General features: G+C 34.7%; 1 protein-coding gene across 2 annotated transcripts in view; it reads left to right on the forward strand.

Annotated features, from left to right (window-relative positions):
• Positions 1-27,903, forward strand: part of LOC120635896 (gamma-aminobutyric acid receptor subunit beta-like) — a 209,193-nt gene that overhangs the window by 178,167 nt on the left and 3,123 nt on the right. The window contains exons 3-5 of one of the 2 annotated variants that reach the window (XM_039907108.1): positions 16,322-16,389; positions 21,994-22,110; positions 22,983-23,092. In XM_039907108.1, the coding sequence (XP_039763042.1) occupies positions 16,322-16,389; positions 21,994-22,110; positions 22,983-23,092 (295 nt within the window). The remainder of the gene's footprint in view (positions 1-16,321; positions 16,390-21,993; positions 22,111-22,982; positions 23,093-27,903) is intronic. The other variant, XM_039907109.1, reaches the window with a different exon arrangement.

A 27,903-nucleotide genomic window follows, 5' to 3' on the forward strand; every position in this document is an offset into this window, starting at 1 on the left:
TGACGAGTTGGATCCAGAGATATTGCAACTATTGGGCTCAGACCCGACACAAGACAAATCTTTTGGAGAAAACATACACAAAGATTTAGCTTCATGATGGAAACATATTTTGACTAGCGGGTTGCTTAAGGAAGAGAAAGTTGATCTCCTAAAACAATACCTACCACCTGAAAACTGTTTATATATGAAAGCACCTATTCTAAACTCCGAAATAAAATCTGCATTATCCGAGATTAACGTTAAGGGGGATGTTTATAGTGAACAAAAGCAAAATCAAATGTCAAGCTGTATCTCTGCCATCGGCAAAGCACTGAACTTGATCTTAGCTCAAAAAGAAAGTTCTCAAGAAGTTATAAAAACTTTGAGTGACACCGGGCGATTGCTATGCGACACTCACTACAGAGAATCCCTCCCTAGACGCTTTGCAATTGTCAACTGTATTAGCAAACTAAAAAGAGACTTAATTAAAAATACAAAAATAGATAACTATTTGTTTGGTTCAAATTTGTCTGAACACTTAAAGTCATCAAAAGCTATATCAACTTCCGCATCAGAGTTGAGATTTAACAGCGCTAAAACGAATCAGCTTCGCTCACAACCGATCTACTCTGCTCGCAACCCGGTTAATTTAAACGCACGGGGGGCACTGCGAGGACCAGCTGCCGAGACGCGAGTGTACCCGGGCCAGCATCGGCACCCGCAGCCGCCGCGCGACTACCGACGTGCGCCGCCTCCGCCGACGACTCACCGCTCGAGATACTACGCGTCAAGTCGCCGACGCTAATTCCTTCACAACAGGTACACAACGCAGTGACGTATAAACCTACAGCCGACAGACTTATTATTTTAATATTCAGTATTTTCTGTCTGAATGGTTGCAGATCACGAATGATAATACTATTTTGTCCTGGATTAAAGGTTATAAAATTCCCTTCCATAGTGCTCCTTATCAAATAGATAAAGTCAAAAGTAGGTCATATTCTCCCGCAGTAGACTATGGATGGGTTTATACAAAAATGTTTGAAAGAGAAAATTTTTTAGCCCTCAACTATTCTAATAATTATAACAAGTATGTAACCTTATCTGAACATTTAAAAGATGATTTCATATGGTGGAGAGATCACATAGACTCTGCCTGTAGTTCATTTCAAATCGAAGACTATTCGATTACAGTGTATAGCGATGCATCTCGTTCAGGATGGGGTGCAGCCTGTAATGATGAGACAGCTCATGGAAACTGGGATAATTCACAATTATCACTGCACATTAATACTCTTTAACTACTTGCAGCCTTTTAAAGCCTCAAAATCTTTGCGTCACAACTTAGTAATTGCAATGTTTTGATGAGGATCGATAATACCACAGCTATTGCGTATATTAATAAAATGCGTGGAATACAGTTTACACATCTGAACAAAATAGCACGTGACATATGGCAATGGTGCGAGAAACTCAATTTACATATATTCGCATCTTATATTCAATCTAATAGGAACATAGTCGCAGATTTTGAATCTCGTCGAACATTTAATTTAGATACTGAATGGGAACTAGCTGATTACGCGTTTAGTCAGATAAAAAAAAATATTTTGGTACCCCTAAATTTGATTTATTTGCCAGTAACCAAAATCACAAATGTTAGAGGTACGCCTCATGGAAATTAGATCCAAATTCTGAAATTATTGACGCATTTACTTTCAAATGGGAAAACATAAAGTTTTATGCCTTTCCACCGTTTAGCTTAATTTCTAAAGTTTTACACAAAATTAAATGCGACAAGACAAAGATCATTGTTGTTGTACCATACTGGCCCGCTCAACCGTGGTATCCGATATGGACTAATCTGCTGGTTTCGGCAGTTCCTTATTTTCAACCTAATAAAAATTTGCTTATCTGCCCTTTCAGGGAGCATCACCCTCTACATGTGGATCTGACCCTGATGGCCGCGAAATTATCAGGCAGTCGCTACTGAAACGTGGAGTTCCCATCATATCACTAGAAATTGTAATGGCCTCTTTCTCTAGTAAAACACTAAATCAATATAATTCATATTTAAAATCATGGTGGCTATATTGCATTAGCGTCTGCCCAAAGAATGCAGACATTCAGTCTAATAAAAATTCAAAATATTTCATTTGAAGAAGATCAAATTAAAATTAAAATAGATGATCTGATAAAAACATCAAAGCCAAATGCTTTCCAACCATTAGTTGTATTACCATATATAAGAGAAAACCCAAAAATTTGTCCAGCACTGTGCCTTAAAATGTATCTAGATAGAACTTATGCTCTACGTCTACAAGAAGATTTTCTTTTTATCAGTTATCAAAAACCACATAAAAAGATAGGCACCCAAGCTTTATCACATTGGGTTAAATCAATTCTGCAAAAAAGTGGTATTGATATAACCCTATACGTTATAGCTTAGGCAGGCGTTAATCTAGAAATAATTAGGAAAGCAGCAGGCTGGACTAAAGACTCAAATGTTTTCTTAAAGTACTATAATAAAGATCTAGTAACAACAGATCAAACTGACTATGTAGATGCATTATTTTAATGCCGAAATTATTATTATGTTTGTATTGAGGTAACGCGTCTACCATTTCTTTTATAGCAAAAAAAAAAAACCATACATCTTTGATAAGTTTTCTTAAGCTACCTCTTTTGTTTATACGTCAATTAATTGAGAGCAAAAAATAAATAAATAAAATATAAATATATTACGACAATACACACATCGCCATCTAGCCCCAAAGTAAGCGTAGCTTGTGTTATGGGTACTAAGGTGACTGATGAATATTTTTATGAATAACATACATAAATACTTATAATATACATATAAACACCCAGACACTGAAAAACATTCATATTCATTACACAAACATTTTCCAGTTGTGGGAATCGAACCCACGGCCTTGGACTCAGAAAGCAGGGTCGCTGCCCACTGCGCCAATCGGCCGTCAAAAATGATGAAATGATTTGATGCTTGCTCTAATGTTGTATTTTTTCGATGCTCTAAACATCTGCATGTAAATAGTAATCATCTTCGGGAGAGATGCGAAGTATAATTAAGAATCAAACGAACTTACCTTGTGATGTTTGATATCTAATTATACGAGCGTTTTGACCGAAGATCATTACAGACCCACCCACCTCTTATATATCCCTAGATCAATCGAAAAAATAGGGCTCTGAAAAATGACTGTCCACCCGATTCAATATGGCGGGGTGCATAGTGGTGGGAGATAGGTAATAAGTTAGAATAAGTCAAATTTCCAACTAATTTATCGATATAAAAATATTAAATAACTTTAAATGTGTGATTAAGACAGCATAAAATTGCATACTGCTGCATGTAAATAGTAATCATCTTCGGTCAAAACGCTCGTATAATTAGATATCAAACATCACCAGGTTAGTTCGTTTGATTCTTAATTATGATCTTTTTTTTTTATTCGTTAATAAGCACGAGCCAGTTTAACTTAAGCGTCTTTTTATTCCATTTAAATTTGATATACCTAGATAGCATAATGTGTTCAGAAGATTACTTAGTGCAAAAATGCAGTAGTATAAGTACCACAAATCCATACTGATATTATAAAAGTGTGTCTGTTGGTTTCTTTAGTACTAACGCCCCTTAAAAAAAAAGCTTTTGTTACTATTTCTTGCCTTTACAGTATTTCTGTTATACAGATGGATTTCCATCTACAAAAAAATATTGGATACTTTTGTTACGGAAAAGCAATTTTTTAGAAACAAATTTGTCCCATATGGGGTAGTGCAATATAATCTCAAATTCACAATTTCCGTTCCTGACACTCTTATACAACGTGTAAATATAATACTTTACAGGCTTTAGAGGTACATTTTGTACTGTCTCTGAGACTTATCTGTGAAACCGAAAACCTAATGGTTTTGGAGTAAACCACTGCCATAGTTTTTACTGAAAGAAATCAGATACGGCTCTAACATCACATGCAAAATTAAAATCATGAGACCCCTGTCACTTTATTAGGTACACGTCGCGTAGCGAAGGTAGTAGGTACCTACGCGCGTTTGATTTCCGTAATGTAATGGATAAACTTAAAAAGTAATCAACCTAGAGAAAGCTAGATTTTCATCGAGATCACATTGGTAATATATCACCCTGAAATAAAGGTATTTGTTAAGCCATCTATAGGAAAAAGAGCTAGTAGCATAACAAATGAAATCTGTGAAAAATTCAATTTTCTAACTATGACATATCATGAGATACAACCTGGTAACCGACAGAAAAGACAGGCATACGGAAAGACAGCGGAGTCTTACGGAACATGAAAAACTGAGAAGCCATATAACTATCTCAAAATATGAGCAACATTTTTTTTTTTTAATTCTTTATTTATTCGGGACTTTTCTTAACAATAAGAATGTCAGCCCCATCGTTCCCTTTACAAAAATGATACTTCCTTTCTCTTATCTTAACATTAAATCTAATAGCATTCTGGCTACCTCTGAATAAGGTGCCGCCAGGATACTTTGCCAAATCCCCACATCATGAAGATTTATTTTAAATTTACATATTAATTGGTCCCTCATTGGCCTATTCCGAACACACTCCCCTAACAAATGCAAGACATCTTCGTCTATATTAAAAATTTCACACTTAGGTGAACTGACCCTTTTCATAAGATATCCATATTTGTTTAGAGGAACATGTCCAGCACGCAGTCTCAATGCCATCACAACTTGTTGGCGCTTCAATCTTACCTCGCAGAACCACGGGACACGAGAAGGCTCGCATTGTATGCTCTTATACCAGATACCTTTACTTTTTGACCGTTCGTCAAAATACACTTTCCAATTTTTGCAACATTCCTTTTTGAATTGTGTTAAAATTTCGCAATAGTTTGGTTTAACCTCAATATAATCTCCTTCGGACAATGCTCTTTTAGCCAATGTGCGAAGGAATCCACTGCATTTTTAAATCAATTCCTTTACACTGTACGGAATTTATTACCCTCAATATTTTATACGCTACTGATATACCCCTTGTTCCTCGAACACAACCCATTATATAAAGAATAGCACTTTTGCTATCTGAATAAATTACAATATTTCTATCTGTAACATTTACAGCATAGGAAATTGCTAAAAATATAGCAGTGAGCTCAGCAGTCATAATAGAAACGTTACTATTAATCTTTAACATTTTCCCTATGTTACAGTTTGGATCATAAAAGGAACACCCAACATTTAATTTATCTTTAGAACCGTCCGTGTATAACGAATACCATCCAGTATATTTACCTCGAACTTCCCGTATTGTTTCCTGTCTTAGTATACTTATATCAGACTTTTTTTTTTTAATATTTCATACAATCTAAATTGCTTTTACCTACATTACTTATACCAATACTAGAGACCCACGTATTCAAACAAAACATATCCAAAGAATTCGAGGACATTATATTCTCGTCCTTCGTTTTTAAATATGTTTCTGGTAGCCAGGGTTTCTTTTTGTTACACCAGTAACTATTATCAATTAGTAAACTAAGATCTAAGATACATTGAATGGTTTTGCTATCAGACCAAGACTGACATTTTAAACAATATTTTGTTGCAAGATAAGTCCTCCTTATAATTAACGGCAGTATACAAAGATCACTTTCCATCACGTGTATGGGGGTTGATCTTATGTATCCTCCAATGATCCTCATAGACTGGTTTTGAATATTATCTAACTACTTATACAAGTGGGTATTAGCACTGTTACTATACAGAAAGGAGCCATAATCTATCCTACTTCTTCTTAATGTCAAATATAGTCTACGTAAATGCAAGGGATGTATCCCCCATCCAGACCCTGCCAGAACTTTAAGAACCTGTAAAAAATTTCCGGCTTTTGCACATATTTCATTAATATGTTTCCCCCAGCGAAGTAACCTATCCAACCAAATACCCAAATATCTAAAACTATCAACTAACTCTAGATTTAAATTATTTATATTAACATTAACACAGTCATGTCTTTTATGCCCTCTACTGAAAATACATAATTTTGACTTAGTACTAGAGATCTCTAATCCCAATATGTTCAATATAGTAATTAATGATTCTACTGCAGTTTGTAACTCTACTACACTATCTTGGATTTTCTTACAACTAGCATACATAACAATATCATCAGCATATTGACTCAAAAAACGTTTTTAATTGACTGACAGATCTCCAGAGTGGCTACATTAAATAAAAGAGGTGAGAGCACTTATTTGTCCATCGCTCAAAATAGGAATCATCTACATCGCTTTTAATTTTTAAGTGTCTTTCATTCAGAAATGCCCATAAGTATTTACATATTAGAGACCCAACTCCTAACTTATCCAAAATGTTAACCAGACTTTCAGTTAAAACATTGTTGTAAGCTCCCTCTATATCCACGAAGCAAGCAATAGTTTCTACATTTTTAGTAAATCCGATTTGTACATGAGTAATGAACCGAGCTAGATTATTCATACATGATTGAGCTTTTCTAAAACCTATTGTGCTCGAGGAGAAAGCGCGATTTCTTTCAAGAAACCATTCGAGTCTCTTACTTATCATGTTGTGAAAAGTTTAAGCAATACATGACATCAATGATATAGGTCTTAATTTAAAATAAGCACTGCTTCCACCTAGTTTAGGAATGGCTAATATTTGAATATCTCTCTATTGACTTGGCACATAACTTGAGTTTAATATTAAATTGAATATTTTTAAAAGATATATTTTTGTCACATGTGGCAAGTTTAACAACATTGAGTAAGATACTTCATCAACTCCAGGTGTACTATTCTTTGCTTTTAAAATATTATCCAGTTCATGAATTGTTAAGTTCGACTCTAAGACTTCGTTTTTAGATGTAAATGCGGGTTCGATTGAAGATACAAAGTCAGGTGTTAAAGTCGGTAATAACTCTTGTTTTTTCTCATTCGATATACACTTTTTAGCTCTTCTTACCCCTTTTACCCATTGCATCTTACTCCAAACCTCAGTCATAGATAGACTTTCGTCTAAACTATCACAAAATTCATGCCAATCCTTTGATTCTGCTTGCTTTATCAGAAGCCGTGCCTCAAATACCTTCTGTTCTAATATAGTTAGAGTAGAGACGCACATCTGACACCGCACGGATCAAACGTGTACCTGCTTATAAGTAACCTAACCTACACTTGAATACATAGCTGACTAGTCTTCTGGAAGTGGCATATGTGCGCATTTATATACCATTACTAAATGTCTGAAGAAAATATGGAAACTCCTAGACAAGAAAATATAATTAAAAGGCACCGGGATACCCAGCACCAAGATTTGAAGGATGAAATCAAAGATATAATCAAAAGTCTCAAAGAATATATGGAGGATAAACTCGACTCGATAAGGCAAGACATAAAAGAATGCAACAGCAAGATGCTTAGTCAAATCATGGATAGATTAACGATAGCTGGAAAATTGAATAACACCTATGGTGACACTATCAAGAAACTAGATGAGCGAATTACAAAAATCGAAGATGGGCAGATGAAGACTATTCAACGGCTAGAGGAAAAAATTGAAGAACTTATGCGTTTAAAAAGAATGAAGTCTGTAGAAATTAAAAACATTCCGTTCAAGGAGGGGGAAAAATTAGACGAGCCAATTAAAATGCTGTGCAAGGTGGTAGGATTAGATGACATTCAGATCCGCTCAGCCTACCGGGTGACTAACAGAAAAAAGGAAAGCAGCATCGTCATCGTCAAGTTCTTTCGTTGTGATGATAGAAGCCAATCCGGGGTGCAAACTTAATGCAGAACACCTGGGTTTTAAAGGAGACAATAGCATTATATATGTAAGTGATTATTTGAATCCACATGCAAAAAATGTTTTCTTTCATTCACGAGCATTTGCCAAATCCCATCAATACCAATTCTGTTGGATAAAAGACGGTAAAGTTTATCTTAAGAAAGACCCTAACCACAAGGCTTTTTTTATCAACAACATTAATGTTCTTGATACCCTTCTGTTTAGATAATGACTATATGATACTTTTTTTATTGCATTATTTTTGTTTTTACTACAATTTATCTTTATTTTTCTCGACAATGACACACATAACTTCTATACTGCTAATTACTCTATCAAATTAATATCATGCATACGTATGAATAAGTGTTCTCAATACCCCAAAATATCGAATGTTACTCTATACCGATTACCCAATCACCCTCTTCAACCATATTATAAATTTTGTTGTGTAAGGTACGTACGTTACGTACCTTCTAAATATAAAATATTCAGAAATGACAAACTTTACGGATTTAGCTTGCGATATTGATTCAATCAATATTGCAAATACTTACTTGGTTGAAGAGGCTGAAATGTGTGCTAATCTATTGAATCAAATGAAAGGCAGATGCTTAACTGTTATTACACAAAATATAAGGAGTATTCATAAAAATATTGACAACTTTTGCATTTTCAAAGAATTGTGACATATGACATTGATGTTCTTATAATGACCGAATGTTGGTTATCTAAAGACACGAACGGGACTGATATTCCCAATATAAACGGTTATCAGAAATACTTTACAACATCAAATTTTAATCAAAATGATGGAGTGGTGATATATTAAAACCAACATAAGTCCCATTCGTGTTTATGAACCCCCAATTCAAGAAGCAAACTGTCTGGCAATTCAGATTTATGCTAATTTAACATTAATTGGAGTCTACAGACCTTGCGCATTTAAAAAGTTGACAATTTTGTTAATTCCCTCGACCAATTTTTAAAACAAATTAAAAATCACAGTGATAAAATTAGCGCTGGAGACATAAATATTAATATTGTTCCTCCTGAAGATACTTGCTCTTCTACTGATTATCTAAATATATCCGCTACACATGGCCTGCTAGCCGCACATAACCATCCTACACGTTTTGACACTTGTTTAGACCATATATTACTCAAAACAAACTTACAGTTCAAACCGTTGATTTTGGTATGTAAAACTGATATCACAGACCATGACACTGTTATTTTAAAACTCAAATTGGATAAAAACATTCAAACACAAAATACCATTACTAGAACCTCTAAAAAAATAGATTATGATAGTGTTAATATCAAATGAATGGAGAAAGATAGGGAACTACAAATCACATACAAAAACTATAGGAATGCGTGTAATAATTTACTGAAATCATTGAAACGTAAATATTACAGAGAGCTCTTAAAAAAATACCACAAAAATTTCAGGCACACGTTGAATACTATAAAAGACATTTGTCGATTTACAAACTCAAAAGAAGAAACAACGGCACTTCTCACTGTAAAAAATCTTCCACAGGATTCTTTCTGTCAATGCTGTTAACTCTTATTTTTCGAATGTGGGTTCTGAATTGGCTAATGACATTCTCATAAAGTATAACCTTGAATATAAATTATTAACAAAGACCATAGCTAGCCAAACAAACACTTACTATTCATTATCCCTCCCACTTACTGATGAGTATGAAATACGTAAAATAATAACCTCTCTTGATGAAAACGTTGCTGCAAGTTGGGATAGCATCCCAGTGAAAGTAATAAAGAAGGCAACTTTGATGGGGATCTGTGCAGTATTTGATAACAGGTATACTTTTTTCTGCAGCTAGATTAAGTTGTTTATAGAACCAATCATAAATTTCCTGAACGTTATATGATTTAAGAGGAAAATTATGAGCAACATTAACGCACATTAAATTAAAAGGTAATTTAAGTTATTATTAGGCATGACATTTTTATATCAAGAAAACCTTACGTGAATAACTTATAGTAAATAAGCTACTTAAGAAAACTGAAATAGTGGTACAACGCGTACAGAATGCATGTTTTAAAAACTGCTACTTTTTTACACGTTACACTGATAATAACAATTAACAATCATAGAATTTTCAAAATAGAAATGGCGTAGATTATATCTAGCTTTTATATAGAGTAAATAATACCTTATAACTTATACTAATATATAAAGCCGAAGAGTTTGTTTGTGTTTTCGTCTAGTATAAAATAAATATATAAATCAAACACATCGCAATCTAGCTCCAAAGTAAGCCTAGCTTGTGTCATGGATATTAAGATGACTACAAATTATTTATTTGAATACAAGCGCCTTTCCAAGCCTTTTCTCGTGAGACAGGTGCTTCCAAAACCCGCAGACACGAAGAACCTCAACACCTAGTTCCAAAAGTTATTTGGCAAGGCTATTTGAATTGATTATTCAATCATCAATATAAAGAGAGACATCTTTAAGAAATGCTCCAGACTTGAATCCACTAAGAAGTTACAAAGTCACGAGAGCGTTTTACAATTCAATAGGCATATACCTTTTTGTTATTTTTTCCAACCTAAAAGCATTGATTACGAACAAGCAGTTTTTACGAACTCTCTACGAAAACAAAATTGCCAACATCCGGCTCGAAGAGCAATAGTGCTCAACTAGACTACTGTGTCTAGAAAAAAATATGAGGTCATCAATCAATGGTAATTTATAAGAACAGCTTTGGTTTTTTTTAACCTATTGTAATTTACAACTCAACTTTGGTATTATTAGACCCGGAACAGCCAAGGCAGATTGGCATTCTTCAATAATTCTGCCTTACGTTTACCCAGGGTTTTTTCTTCACAAAGTGAACAACCGATGTCAAGATTTGTCTAACGTTATTGGTCTTTTTAAATTTATCGTCATGTTCAATAAAATCAGCGAGCTCAGTTTATTTAAATAACAAAAGACAGCATAGCATGTTCACTCTCTGCACATTAGCGAAGCACACCCTAGTTAATACGCAGAAGTTTTACGCTGAGGAGGAGAAGCGGCGTGACGACGATCAATATTCGTAAATCGCTTACAATAACCTTTTGCGCATTGCGTAAAAAATATATGCCGTGAAGTGTAATTATTTGGTACGTGATTGCATGAAAATCAAAATGGTAAAATAAGTACCACTACATCACTCTGTATCAATTAATCAGATACCGTGTCAACAATGACTCTATAGTTCAGGCGATGAAATAATGCGTTTTTGACAGATCGTGATTGAATGTAGTTTTGTAGTGACGTAACTTTACGATAAAAATATAGTTATTATTTACACTTAATCACCCAATATGGTAGTACGCTTATAAATTACTTTTAATAATTTTTGCAGACGATTTAGGTTTACAGTAAACTGTATAAATCACTAAAATACCAACAATCATTATACTAACATTGCATGGTTACGAAAGTACGTCTCCATAGATAGAAACCTAAATGATGCACTTATGTTTTGTTTGTATTATTATTACTTAGATATTATTAATTGCAATCCTACCCAAAAGCGTAAAAAATTTTTTTTTTGCAAAAAACGGACTGACTTTGTTATACAACTAAAAAGCAAGAAATAAATATTTCCTACAAAATTTTTAAGTCGGTGCCAAGTAAAATGTAGAAACTACTGGTACTGACCTTGCTTCTATATAAAAAGGTATACGAAGTATATGTTCATACATACCGATGTCCATACATATTTTTTGTCAATTTTTTTGTTCCCCTCATCATTAGCCCATAATCCGCGAGTTATGGGCCAAAACTTTTTAAAACTGATCTCGAAAACCCAAGTATGCTGTGAACACAAAAGTGTTTACCGTTAAAGTAGTACCTACTTAGTTACCCACGTAGGTAACTGTTGCTTAAACGTCTTCCATAACGACAAAGTTGCCCAAAGCGGAGTACAGCGCGTCGCTCATCCAAACCACAGAAAATATACTTTAGCATAAAGTTTATATTTACTGTGTCTATATATGGATGCGGCCGAAAATAGTTATATATTTAAAAAATTGAAAATATTATAGTCGTAAAAAAGTAAAAGGCCCGTTTTGACATTTGTCATCGCGACGTAACTAGTTATGGAACCATAAGACTCGATACTCACGATAAATCAATTCAAGTTTGTATCAGTACTTGATTGATATGATTATGTATTGTAAAGTGTTCGTTCGTTCAAAGTATTCCTTTAACTTCACAACCAATTCGCGTGACTGGCTGTTGATTATACGTCCACTTTTCAACATGTTGAAACAGAGTACGTACTATATAACAACAAACACAAAAATCGAGTCAAATCACTATGTTTAAATCAATGTCCAAAGTAGAAGAGCCAAAGTTAACGTAATAGTAAACAATATATATCAAATTTAAACGAGCCCACAGTCAACTTTACAAGATGGGGAACGAAAAACTGCGCAGTGCGCGCGGGGACGATTCAGTCATGTGCCGCTTGGTCAGATACATCAACTCAGACTTATTATTTAGAACCCAGTGTCGTCAATTCAAAATTTTATATTTTATATTCATTATTTGCAGTAAAGATTACTGCAAAGAATGAGCTATATTTAATTTCGATATTCAGTAAAAAAAAATGGTTACAACTCAAGAATAAAAAAAAAAAAGACTGAGAACGTAACTGTTTTCGAAACGTTTCGCAACAATTATAAATTGCATGCTACTATAAAGTAAGCGCAAAAAGAATACTCGCGATATATTCTTTCATATTATTTAACGTCCAAAAAAAAATTACGTATTTTTTAAAACACTGTATGTAATTGATTTTTATTTTATTGTTTCTTTCAGTTTTGTTCCAAGTTACATTCTATGGTCTTGCACAAATGTCAAAACGGGCCTATTAAATTTTTAAGACTATAACAAGCATAATCGTACTGCGTTTTTTAGGTTTTCTGGCATTGATACTCTAGTGATGGCGAGAGTCAAATTTTGCGCTAAAGGCTCCATTATCTATTATTTTCACTAATTTCGTAAAATCGAGAGAGCTGGTTTCTTGGCAAGCGTTTCCGAATTTTCCTTCATAACAAGCCGTACCGTATGTGTACCGTCATTTAGATGGTACACATATGGTTCTAATAGTTTAGCGAAGTTGGCCCATAAACAGGCGATAAATGTCACCAAAGGTGTCCCTGTTCCGCCTTGAGAAATTAGCGAAATATTAGTGATGAACGAGATAGATGCGCCGTATTTATTGTGAAGCTACGCAGTAGGGTCATTCCAAGACGTAAAATATGGATTGACCCCTTTATACAATACTGCTACCTCTCCTTACAGTATAAGAAGATCTCCGAAGACATGCTTTACTTACTTACATACTTTTTATTAGTACTTTCTTTTTAAACTTTTAGGGCCTCCATGAGGCGTCTTAGATACGATTGTGAATTTTCCTAACATCGTTAGCGTCTAAAAACGTCTCGACCAACTGATTGATCGTTGGCATCAGTTTGAGTGTGCGCGAACTAAACCAAATTTCGTCACTGTTGTGTTGTTGGATTCTCTCTTTATAATCAACTCCAAATATTCATTTATATAATATAACTAGTGGTCCCTCGCGACTTCGTCTGCGTATAAGTCAACCTTAAAAGATAGATATATGCTGTCGCGGACTATTGCCCAGAACTTCGAAAGGTAACACCTTTGTGATACATGATCTTATGGAAACGTTTACGTAGCTGAAGCAGTCAGACCCGTATTTCCTGAGATTATCGGGTTCAAGGATCAGTATTCATTTTACTACTTTGGAACCAATGTGAAGGCTATTCAAATTTAATAACGAAAGTACTAACAGTGAAATGTTATCAAAAGAAAATTAGACGATGTCACAAACCAAAATGTGACGTTTTTAGACTAAACGGTGGGTATCTTTATTCTTAAGTATGTATCTAAGCCGAGTGATCTTATCAGAATCGATTTTGTCCCATTAAGTTTTTATTTTTGATCGTATAATAAAATTGTCATAAAAATCCTATAAATTAAAGTGCCAGTGTATAGCAGCTTAGTATATTAGCACTTTATACTGGTAACTAAAAACCGGTAAAATAATAATAAAAATAAATATCAGAAAAAGTCTCATTTTTCAGATTTGATTATTCTTATTATTTAAACTATAATAGTAAATAGACCTGCCTCTAAGGTTTTTCCTATTCACTATTATTGATATTTTCATTTTCAACTCTTATTTTTTTCTTTACTATATCGCGGTGTTATATCAAGATTTCTGAAGTGTCTAATGAATCACTTTATACACGATATTAGCGTTCCCCGTGACTTTGTCTGCGTAAAACTTCTCTGATAAGTTTCCGATAAACATTCTTTCTATATTCTACACAATATTACGACTGGGATGCGATGCTGTCCAGGACAGTAGAACAGCGTCGCCCGGCTTCCATCTTCAAAAATTGGGCTATCAAACGCAGCGAAGATTTTTGAAGTCGTTTTTTTTCCTAAATTTGATGTTACGAAATAAATAAATTTAAAATGTTAATGTGTAACTTCCAGCGCATACTAATAAATAATCTTCCATCCCCTATTTAACCTCCTTAGGGGTTATAATTAAAAAAGTTATATAGGCTGCAGTCTTTCTCAATAAATGGGCTATAGAAATAAAAAAAAAAACAAAGCTTCATTACTAGTATCTAGAATACAGCCATAATCTATGGATGCTATGAGAGAATTACTAGAGTTCACACGGCATTGAGAACAATAAGAAGAACTCTCAGGCATGCCTGAAATATAACAAACATCAATCCCGCGTGGACTGACATCAGTATTATTTTATAACTAGCTATTGCCCACGTTCTTTGTCCGCGGTTATAAAGGTTTCTAAAAATCCCGTGGTAATGTTACACTCCATCCTTTTAACTAGTTCTTTGCCAAAAATCAACTTGGTCGGTTGCTTGGTTAGGGCGAAAGAGGAGGAGAAACAAACAATAAGAGGTAACAGTTAAGTTGCCATGCCGTGTGGGTAATAAAATTATTTTACCGCGACGAGAAACAAACTTTTTTTTTCATTATGTATAAAAACTATCTGTGAAAAATTATCTAAGCGATGGTGAGATTGGCATCAAATCATCAAATCAATGTGTATTTTTGGAAGTTAGACGGACCGGACGAAGTTTGAGTTATACCATATAGAGAGTCAGAGATATATAGAGACGTTAAAAAATATCATAAAGAGAAATATTCAGGTTTTATAGTTCTGTGCGTAAAGATAATTAATATTTATTTTTATTTGCAACATAGATTCTGTGCGTGCATTCATAACAAAGGCTTTTTAAATACCATGGGGTTCTATTTTTAAATAGCTAATAGATTTCATCAATATAGGTATAGTTTTTTAAAAATCTAGAAAAAGTATCCAAATCAAATTAAAAAAATATATTAAGTTAACTGTATCACAATAAACTTATCCTATGTCCTTCATCCACATAAGATAAGTATATATAACTCAGTGCCAATTAATCAAGATCAGTATAAAAGTATAACCGAACATAAGTAACAAACAGCCACACTTTATAATATTAGTGCTTTTGGAATATGGACGTTAGAATTTTTTCCAAGCTGAACACATACCAATTTACTATATTAAACATAGTATACTTACAACAAAAATAAACTAGGTACTATGAAAATAGATAAATAACAAGAATATACACACACACACACACACACACACACACACACGCACTTTACTATTTTTTTTCTTTTAAGTAACAATTAAAGCTACATAATAGTAATGTCTTAATTTCAATCTGTCTATGTTTGTTCCGGGGGCGAGAGCTGGTTATCCTTAACACAGATAAAATATAGCTAGGGTAGCCAGTTCGTCAACTCATTATATGTGCAATTTTGATGAAAGAAATAAACGATATTATTATTATTATTATTATTTTAATTATTATTATTAGTAAGAATATGCTATGCCGTAAAAGTGGTTAATTATGGTACCCAAACGCTGGCGGTGTAGCCTTTTTGTAATTCCAAACCAGTCGTTGGTTTTAGTGATGCAGTCTAAGATGATAGCGTGCTAAGCAGTTAGAGTATGGCAGTTATTTTAAATCCGTACTGTTAATGGGTTTTCACGCGGCATGTACCGGAGTGCCAAATCGCTGAGAGGTACGTCTTTGTTGGGAGGGTAACTCACTGCCTCCCAACAGACCAGATCATACTCGTAAAATCAGAAAGTATAAATTCCCTACTTGACCTACCGGATTGAGCCCGGGACCTCCCACCTATAACTCCCATCATCAGGGGACAGGGGTTAACAATGCGCAAGGGAGGTCGAAATACGCATCATCATTTAGGACACGCAATTAATAAATTATGCTTTAACATGGCATTTTGAAAGCTTATTATAACGCAAAAGACACTAGGATACAGAATATACTACCGTTCGTAGAAACTTAAAAAAAACGGGTATTTATGACCGTGCCGGTAGATGAATCCCATGTGAAATTTCAGGACCGCCGGTGGACGTGGGTGTCACCATGTATGTGCTGTCAATCAGCTCGTTATCTGAAGTGAAAATGGTATTTAAGAGAGTAATATTTAAGTAGATGGTCATTAGAGAAGAGCTATCCTTAGGGTAAGATCACCTTCGCTCGAACCATTTATCACGTTCGATCGGGGGGATCGGGCGTCCCATTAACGTCAGGTCCTCTGGTTTCGTTTTCACGGCGCGATGCGCGCGCGCGACTCACAATTGGGCTTGTTTGCAGGTCCGCCAGTGGAGGTGGGCGTCACCATGTATGTGCTCTCTATCGGCTCCGTCTCCGAAGTGCTCATGGTACTCGCTACTGTCAACTCACGCTTGTCTCGGTCGCTCCGGCTGTGGCCGCCGCGACCGAGCAGCCCCAGATACGAGGCTGCGAGCATGCGTATTGGAGCTGACAGCTCGGCAGGCGATACACCACTTTTTTAGTATCATACAAATTTTTACGTTGGAAAACGGAATATCGGGAACATAGAACCCTATAGAAATGATTACTTCTCGCAAATAAAAATCACTGACATTGTGATAGCTAAAACAACTGTAATCGCTCCTAACACGTAAGAAATAAAACAATATTATTTTAAGAGTGGAAGTTAATACAAGCATTAAGCCCTTCGCACACCATTTCGGCTCGACGCGGATTCGACGCCGACTCGACACCAACTCCACTCAAATTAGAGCACGGTAAAGAAAGGTTTATGTTGTGCGGCATAAAGTAAGTTGTTTTAAAAACTGAAAATTAATAACGAATAGTGGATGACGCGTTGCCCACTCGTCGTACGCTTCTAAGCACCAAGCAGGCTTACTACTCTTTGGAAACGCGTTGTGAACTCGTGAAAACTATATGGACCGTACGCTGATGTGGTAGAAGTGACAGACAGTTGTCGACTCGTTGCCGGTGAATCGAAAGTTGGTGTTGAACCGGCGTTAAACGGTGTTGGGAAAGCGTTGAGGCGATAAGTGAGTGAAGGCCTTTACAGTGTGAATGTGAGTGATAGTTAAATCATAAAATATACGCGAACAATATAAAAAATATATATTTAAGGGCAGAACGTTATTCCATCACTTCACGCCGCGATATCACATTTCTTTAATGCGAATCTTCTAGAATTCAGACTAGAAATTTATGAAGTATTAGATTTTATAAAATATTAAACATAACTAGTATTTTATAAAATAATAAAAGGTTTTTATGTTATCCTTTTACGAAAAAGCTAAGAAAAAATTTTATAAAGCAATTTTTTTTCAATAAATAAAGTAAAAATGTATCCCACCATCACGTCGTACTGATTGCTTGTCTCATTACGTTTTCCAACGCAACCAATTGCCTTATTTTAAATGTACATAAATGTAAATTGGCAAACAGTGGTGTACCTTACCGGGTTTGTCACAATCATAAAGACATACAAAATTGTACTTGCTACTAAGCATTCCACAAAGCAGAACACTGTCGTTTTTGGTCCATTTTTGTTATTTTTGTTTTAAGCTTTTTATGTTTTTGACTAGGTATCTGTTGTGACTGTGGGTTTCTTACTATTGTCTCCCAGGCGATTAAACTTCTTCGTAATCGCCACTCGCAATTTTCTTACTTTTAAGTAGTCTTGCTATGAATGTATTTAAATGTTTGTACCGTTGTCCAGTGAGTTCCGGTTAGACGAGGGAACTTTATGTTTATTTTAATTACTCCATATTATTATTTTGAGTTTCAACTGATTAAAAGAAAAGCAAATTAAAGTTCGTTCGTTCGATCAAACATAGACTTCATATTTGTGGAAGATACAAAAATAATTTGATATTTAATTTAAAAGTGGAAAGCCAAAATACCCTTGATAACGGTTCCAAAGAACAATGTGTAATTTATTTAGACCAGGGTGAATAACCCCTAGTGGAAACCAAATCAAGGGACTTTAAAGTCACTTTATGACGTGACCCTAGTGAGTATATGTCATACCTACATAACTACACAAAAAAGTACACGTAATTATACATAATCGAATGATCATATTTACAACTATTATATTATAGGTATAATATAATAGTTGTAAATATGATCATTCTCATTCTCAGACCTCATTAGGTGAGGTATAAATAATAATGCACTCGCTGTATTAAAAAGCTCTCAAACAAACCAAGATCCAAATATAACGTTACGTGTACTTTTATAAATAAGTATACTTTTATACCATTATTTTGTATAGTAATTGTAAAAAAATGGCAGAGAAAATTATTTTTAACTAAATTTCAGTATCACACGAATTCATTTTCATTTATAAATCTAAGCTTTGTATTCATTAGTATGTACCTAATTGAGCGCGCGTACAAGGTTTCAAGTCCAATACTACTGTACCTATGACATACAATCATTTCTGTTTCTAAAACAATAATGATTGAACCATGAAGACTTGAATAGTGCTCGATTTTCAAACACTTATTTCCGCCACACATTCGCTACGATTTGAATACTAAGCGGTAAATTTAGTTATACTATTTTAGAAAAGTTATTTTTAGTATACTACTGAATACGTGGTTTAAGGTTAAATATTTTGGTCTTGTACGTAAACATAATACGATATTCTGAATATTCTTGTATTCATTTATTTGAACAAGGAAAGGGATGTATCAATGCCCGCAGTTTCATTCTTGTTGCGAAAACTAACGCACGAACGCTCTCTCTCACCAGCATTTGAAAGCTAAAGAACTCAGACATGCGCATGGGGTTTCACGCCAAGCGTTTAATATAAAACCCTGTTGGGTGAATGAAAAGCGCGGACATGAAAATAAATTTATGATCACCCATTTTTTTCATTCAAGTAAACGAGCTAAAAATGAAAGACTATCTACTAATGATAGACTTATATTTATAATACTAATAATGATAATTCACCGCGCGTTTCAAAGCTTTAAATCGCGTGTTTGTTTCGCAATTCGTGGCATCCAACATTTTATTTACATTTATGATTATTGGCAATATTTGTTGAATTATTTGTACCTTAATTCCTAGGTAGGTAACTATTTAGGAATTAATATTGAGATGCTTAAATATGAATACCCGAATGAACATGTACCCTTAGTACTAGATCGCAAGCAAACTCAAGAGCATCGATAGTTTTCGATCGAGACACCAGAGCGAAAACGCAAGTCACGCGTGAGCGTCGCTTAATACTTAACGTTTAACTACAATAAAAGTACCGATAAATTTACGTTAAAATAAAAGCATGCAAATAAGATGCAAATAAGCAGTGCATACCTCATGACCTCTCAGACCATAAGGACGACCTAAAATTAAAAGATTAAAAAAAAATTAAACAATGAATAGAAAACTATGAAAGCGCCATCTAGTTAAAACCAGCCGCACTTCTATGTAAATTCAATGGACAAGTCCCGTGTCATGGTTTAGAACTAAAATAGACAAACGTCATAATATATGGATTATATTTTAATTTTGAATTGTAAACAGTATCGCTGAATAAAAAGTAACACTTGAAATATAATTTAAATCTCATAATATTAGCTGGGGTTTTTACGATTTAGTATCCATTGCCAGGTAAATCGTTTATTCGTCGCTCGAATTAGTGCGCCGCGCTGCCGCGGTCTGCATAGAAGCACGGCGATTGAATGCATCTGTCGTTACTAGTGTGCGCGAGCACACTAGGAAGTTCTGGTGTGTAATGATATAATCGTGTGCGTGCTTACACAATATTTGGCTCTTTCTATGTGTGCCAGTATTCCAGGTTTCCAGTAAGGAATTTTGCTTGTGTGCAAATCTTAAAAGTACTGCTTACGGAAAGTAGAAATCCAAATGTATGTTTTGTTTTTTATAAGCAGATGTAATTTGCTTTGTTTGTTATTGTTTTAAACGGCAATAATTCTTTGTTTTAATTTAAAAAAATATCAATTAATTTCAATACATTCAAGGTCTTTAGAAATTTATAAGTAGCTAATTTGTTCAAAAATTATATTAAAATAACCAAATTAAAAGTTGCCGAATTATGTTAAATAAATAATTAACGCTTACCAGGTGCCGTTGGCAACTGATGAAGTCATATTCTTTTTATTTATTGTTCAAATAACAACTTTTAATAGCATTTGTGTACTAAGAAAATATTATGGACATATTTTGACTTTGATCGCCAAGCGCCATTATTGTTTACCTTTTATCTTCTGTCATAACAACTTATATTCACTGAATTAGAATTAACTACTGTTTTTTTCGTTTGCTGTACGGTTGTTTGTAAATAGTTACAATTATTATTGTTAACATTAACCTTTGTGACAGTGTACTGATTGTAAATGATTGTAAGGAATATTCGTAGTGTAAGAAAGTTCTCATATTCGGCGCGTTATCTGATGGTTCAGTGTGCTTGAAAAATGTAGGTAAGTTTAGAACGAATTTTTCACTAACGTTTTATTGAGATTATTCGTAAAGGAAGGAATGCACCTACAACGAGCGGCACGTAAAAAGAGCTCTGACTGATTCACATAAACGGCGAATATCAGTGATCAGTTTTTTGTTTCATTATTTATTTATAATAATACCTATGTTAGTTTATTGTTTACACTAAAAAAACATTATTTAATGTAATTGCCGCAATGGCAGACTATTTTAAGAACTTGCTGGTCGATCGTCTCAGAGCTTACTATACTGGACATAGGAGATGCGATCTACATAATACCAAATGGGTATCACAAAAAAAATTATACAGTTACATCAAAATACCATGTTCAGTTCCTATTTTTTTTTAATGCATACCCTGACCGAAAACCCTATGCACGCCACTGTTTTTCTGATAGACACAGCTGTAAATCCGGTAGGGTGTAATTAGTGCACAAATATTGCAACTTCAGTAACGCAAATTTTCAGTCAACCAATCGACGGGCAAATCTTAGTCCTCAGTTACCATTCTATTAGACCCGTAATCCTAATCCATAGTAACAGATCTAAGCAGGAACCAGAACGCCCTAAGGATCTCCTATAAGACTCTTTTATTCCTTCGAGGTTTTGGCCTCATCATCAAAATCCAAATTCCGAGGCGGTTTTTTTTCAACGGCTCCCAGCGACTCATTTAATGTCCGCCTCGCGCACCAGTTAAGCGGTGCAGTGTCGCAATTCCAGCACCTTACGACGCCGACGTTCATCGATTTCCTAGCCGTAGCTAGGAATCCATTGCCAGTTCAGCCTAGCATTCCGCGCTCGCTTCTCCCCTCGACGCTGTAGGCGCGTTACTGTAGCGTAGAGCGATAGTAACGCTCCGCTTAGCAAATAATCCGAGAAAAAAAAATACCATTTTAAGTCATAAACGTAACGTGGCAGTTCAGTAGAAGTATCCAAAATTCCGCGACGAAAAATACGCGACTCATAGCTCACAAAATTACGGTAATCTGGACCCACGCTAAAGTCTGACGCTTCGCTAATCGAAAACGCTTGGGAGTTGTACAATCCGTATTGAGGGTACTGATGGTGAATGAGTGCGTACAAGACCGTTATCTGCCATGCTGTCAAGTCTGTTTAGAACATTTCAATATTTAACTTTGAATATGAAAGCTATCACGATTAATGGAAATAAGGTGTTATGTATTGTGTTCGTGTTAGTGGTTGACAGGATCGCTTTATACCGTAAAATGGAATGGTAAAATGTTTCAGGACTTTACATTGGATTTCTACTTCAGACAATTTTGGACGGATCCCAGGCTTGCGTATAATAAAACGCCTGGCGTTGAGACACTCTCGGTGGGCTCCGAGTTTATACGAAATATTTGGGTAACTATGCAACAAATTTGTAAAACTAGTTTTCTTTTAATTTCTGTTTTCCCTAGGGACTAAAACAATCATCCGGGATAAAAAATGTCAATAGACTTAAATCATAGGTGCCTCTAACATTGAAATCCCATCCGTGGTTTCTGCGTGACGATTAATTCTAAAAATGTCTACGTAAAAGTTCATTACCACAAGTGTGCTTTGTTCAATGTTTAACAAAATGGGTTAGACACAATTTCACCAGTATGCAGCATAAGTAAAAATTATTAAGTTTAGATAAATAAAGTAATATTACGATTAATTTCGGTAGAACATCTACGTAAAAGTCTATCACCACACGTCTATTTTGTTACATGTTTAACAAAATGGATAAGACACAAATTTACCAGTTAGCAGCATAAGTAAAAATTATTAAGTTTAGGTAGACGTTAATAATTATGATGGTATTTTATAATTACGGGACAGAGGTTATTAAGCTAAATCATAAGCCGATTATCTCAAGTGTTGTTCAAATAATTCAGCGTCGATAAAACAGTAATTATTACCAAGATGAGTGTTGAAGAGGTTGAAATATTTATATTTTTATATCTAGTTATAAATAAATATATTGTTATCATTGCTGGACGAATAATAATCTACCCTAGAAGATCATCATTATCAAAAACATCGGCTCGTCAATTAGTTCCGATGCTTTCTCTCTTATATGAGAGCGGGTTTTAGAGCGTATTCTCACGCGCCTCCAAGGTGGTGAGCTTTAACGATTATAATGTGTTGGGGACCAAGCGGGATCGCTGGGTCCCACCCCATTCGCCCGCATCGAGTTATCGACCGATGACCCTTCAACTTCTAAAAAAACAACGCACCCTTGTTTACAGGTACCCGATACTTTCTTCGTGAACGAGAAACAGTCGTATTTCCACATCGCCACGACGAGCAACGAGTTCATTCGCATACACCACTCCGGATCTATCACACGTAGTATAAGGTAATATAACTTAACGCCTTATTCTAATTTACTAATAACAATTTGAACATACAAACATTCACACAAACATACATATCAACATTCACAAACTTACATTTAAGATCCTACCGTGTGTACGTGTAAGTACCTACCGGTGGAATTCAACCATAGTCCATACCAATCTCGCAGTTGAAACGCACAAACTGCCGACTGGTTTTATGACGTCGTCGTTTGCATGTAGGTAGTCGGTACACTAACCGCGTGCCGGTAGTTCGCTATTGGATTCGTGCACCAGTCGTGTCGCTCAATGTAAAACGAATGTTATGGTATTTCTTATCGGCTCTAAACAATATTGTAAATATCGGAGTAAAGTTATTCTTAAATACAAGTGTGTTTAACATTTAAAACAAACCTAAACATCATCGGAAGATCATAACTCACAACGCATTGCCCCCCTAAATACGTTACGTCTGTTATATTTGTTTTCCCTCTTATATGCCTAAGTTTTATTTTATCCTGTCTTTTTACTCCTATCATGCTTCTTTCGATATTATGTTGGCATGTTTCTAATTTTTTGAGGTTTTCTTTGGTTAGAGCCCATGTTTGGCAACCATAAGTCATACATGGAAGAATACAGGAGTTAAATGTCTGACTCTTTAGTTTCAGTGGTATCCTTGGATTTTTTGTGATTTCTTTCAACGACCAGTATTTCCTCCATGTAGAATTAATCCTGTTCTGTATTTCTTTTGAGGTGATGTGTTTAGGAGAAATAATTTGTCCAAGGTATGTATACTCGTTGACATACTCGATGACATTGTTATTAACTTAAATAGGGTGTTTAGAACAGTTAGTCATTAATTTGGTTTTTGACATAATAATGAGTAATCCTACCCTGTGACTTTCTGCCACTAGTTGCTTGAGCATTTCTTGCAAGTGTTTTGGGTTGTTTGAAATTATTATAAGATCGTCCGCAAATCGAAGATGGTACAGCTTTGTACCATTAACATTTATTCCATATTCTATCCAGTCTAGGTTTTTAAATACGTATTCCAGAGTGGCAGAGAAAAGTTAAGGTGATAAGGGGTCCCCTGTCTAACATCTTTCTTAATCTCAAACTTTTCCCCTACTCTTTCTGTTCTTATTTTGCTGTCATATTCCTGTATATGTTCTGTAATAATCTAATATATTTTTTGTGCAATGCTTCCTAAATCTTCTCATGTTCCAGAGAATCAAAGCCTTGTTATAATCAACAAAGGTTAGGTAAAAAGACATATTGTATTCGTTGCATTTTTCCACGACTTGTTTTATCGTATGTATATGGTCTTTCGTTGAAAATCCACTACGAAATCGAGCTTGTTCCTTAGGTTAGTTCTCGTCTTAAACTTTCGTCTAAAACTTTAGTAATCCGATCAAGTAAAATTTTTGAAAATATTTTATACAGGTTAGACATAAGACTAATGGGCCTATAATTGTTGATATCGTCTCTATTTCCTTTTTTATACAGCAAGATAATCATTGATGAAGCCCATTGAGCTGGTATTTCTTCTTTTCCCAAAATTTCGTTAAACAAGTGTACAAGATTGTTCTGTATAACATGAGATGTACCTTTTATAAGTTCGTTAGAAATTCCGTCCTCACCTGGTGATTTTCCATTCTTTTGTGATTGGATAGGCTTGACTATTTCATTTATCATGATCGGAGGAATTTTATCCTCATTGTCATCGCGATCAAAATTTGGTACTGTTTCTGCGCTTTGGTCACTATACAGGTTGCGATAGAAAATTGTTGCTGATTTTAGGATTTCAAGCCTTTTCGTTTTGTCTTTATTTTGTTTTTGATCTTTTATCTTCGGAATCCAGGTACTGTTCTCTTCTAAATCTTTAAATGCCTTTCTGACGCCTTCTGTAGTTTCTATATGGAATAAAAATCTTTCCGATCTAGCTTTTTGCCTATGATTTCTAATAGATTCATTAATTATCTTAGTTATTTCTTTTCTATTTTTGGTTTTTCTTTGCTCAAAATACTCCGTTTCATTATATGTTCCCTTGCTTCTCTTCCAATTTTATCTTTAACTGCTTTATTCTGGGCATTCTTGTTTTCTATCTCTTTTATAGTTTGTTCGAAGATATCATATTTTTCTTGTATGCTTTTCAGTTCTATTATTCTGGATTGTAGCGCCTGTTCCAAATCCTTTAAAACAGGCTGTGGTATAGGAAGGATTACGTGCTGTTTGATTCTTTTTATATTTTTCCTACTTTGTTTTAATTGTGATTCATGGAGTCTGTCGCGTACCATCCGATGGTCAGTGTAAAAGCTGAGTTGATTAATGACACTTACATCCATAAATAATTTTGGTTTGTTAGTCATAATGAAGTCAATTTCATTTTTTACATTACCATTTGAAGAAATCCAGGTCCATTTTCTATTAGCTTTTATCTTATAAAAGGTATTCATGATGAATAAGTTATGTTCATGAGCAAAATCTATGAGTCTTTGCCCATTATTGTTCCGTTTTCCAGAAGAATGAGGTCCAACCAGTTTTCGTTCTGAATTCATTATTTTACCTATTTGACCAAGTCGCCCATTACAATAGTTGCATTGTGTACAGTTCCCATTGTTAAGTTTAGTTGGTTATAAAAAGTGTCTTTGGCTTCTTCATTTTTTCTTCTGTGGGTGCATATATTTGGACTATGGATATGGGAAGTTTATTACAGGGTAGGTTAATATTTAGGACTGCTATTCTGTCCGAAATTCCAGCGAACTCTTGGATTTTATTTTTTAAGGTGCTTTCTCACTAGAAATCCGACACCATATAACCCTGGTATTTCATTTTTATAGTAGAATATGTAATCTTCATATTCTTCGATTTTTTTCTTCTAATCTCCGAATTTCGCTTAAGCCTATTATATCCCATTTAATTGGTTTTAAAGCACATTCTAATTCAAATAGTGATTCTTGTCTCCGTAGTGTTCTAGTATTAAGTGTAGAGATAAATATATTATGTGATCGTTGTATGTAATGGTTTTTACTATTTTTCAAGAGTGAATCTGGGGGGTTTTGGTCTAAATCCCCTCGGGGACCAGCCAGATTGGGGATTTGTTGTTTCATTATATTATTATGTTGTTTTTTCCTTACTATGGTTTTTCTTCGTTTACCGTACTACTGTGTACTATGCCTTATGTGTATCTGTCTCGGATAACAAATGCTATCTAGATCTCAGATATGCAAATAGATAGTCCTATGCAGTTTTGCTGGGGCAGGTTTACTACTTCCTTATTAAGAGAAGCTTGTTCCTGGGGATGTTGAATTGTCCCTTTTCCTTTTCTCGTTCTCCTTTTGTTTTACGATGACCTTATTGTTGCGTATATAGGCATCATTTCCCTTTTCCCTTTCTAGTTTGAGTTTGTTCCTTAGTTTTTTGCGTTTTTGTAGTGTTTCTTTCGATAGGTCCTCCGTTATATAGGAATTTCCAGACACTTTGTTCTTATGTTTCGGAGTTTCTATTTTTTTATTAAAAGTCAAAGTCAAAGTCAAAGTCAAAAATATCTTTATTCAAGTAGGCCCACAGGTCTTATAAGTTATTAGAGAGATAAGTATTGGCCTTGTCTTTTCGGTACTTTGTTTTCCAATTCTATGAATTTTGTTGATTTTAGATTTCTCTATTTTTACCTCTATGGCCAGCGTGGTTCTTCTCTTCCTCTATTTCCTTATTTTTCCTGTTCATATTCTCCAAATAGTCCACTTTGTTATTCAATGTTTCTATTTCTAACCTGATTTTCCTCCAATAATGGTTAAATTTTTTCATCAATGCTTTGCATAATATTTTTTGTTTCTGAATCAGTTATAATGTTTGTTTGTTTTTGTAGTTCAAGTTTCATCATATTAAATAATGTCGACATTTCCTCTGACATTTTTGTAGACATACGTAGCAGTAACAAAACGTATTGACAAATATAAAGATCGTAGTTATAGAAGCGTAATACAAAGTCTGAGTTGTAGCCGCCTTTTCAAAGCAATAACAAATTTACTTAGGCGGGTAAAATGAAACGCATAATTTTTCTTTTTTCTATGTTGGCACTGTCAAGTGTCAAGCTGTTAGCAGTCGATCCGTCGTGCAATGATTGTTGACTTTTGAATTGTGATAGCTTTCGAACTGTCAAATTTGATTCACTTACTGTGTTATTAGTTTAAGTTGTGATGTGCAATCCGCGGTGGAAACTTTCAGTTTTTATTCATATCTTCAATTGTGCGTTAAGTGTGACTTCCTAAAATCGTGTTTGTTGTGTTTTTCTCAACTTTTAAAGATAAATAACGCGAGAGATTTCACAACACTTGTTACTCCGTAGACAACCGGAACCGGTTTTAACACTTAACACAACCTATATACTATTGGCCTTACTTATAATTATTATAAATCCGCTAGTGATTGCCCGCGACTTTGTCAACGCAAAGCTTCTAATACGTAACATTTACTTTTCATGGCCTATTCGGCACCCTTTTGGGTCGTTTAAGTGGAATTTTTTTTTTAAATCTAATCAGCATATTTCAATGATCTTACTTCCAACAGATAGACGGACATGAGATTAAAATAGTTTGTTTAGTTTGAGCTGACGTTAGTGAACTTATCGGAGTTTATAAGAACGAAATCCGTAAACTGATCAGCATAGTCTTAGCAAGTACAATTTAAGCGTTTTGTGGCACTCTGAAGAGCATAGTGGCCGGTGTAATTAAAGGCACGTGTGGCTTAACACTTTCGTCTCAGGTTGATGTTCACAGAACGGCACTTAGCAGGACGTTTTTCTTGCATGCCCTCCGAAGTTTCGCTCTGTTTA

Source organism: Pararge aegeria, chromosome W, assembly GCF_905163445.1.
Source record: "Pararge aegeria chromosome W, ilParAegt1.1, whole genome shotgun sequence".
NCBI lineage: Eukaryota > Metazoa > Arthropoda > Insecta > Lepidoptera > Nymphalidae > Pararge > Pararge aegeria.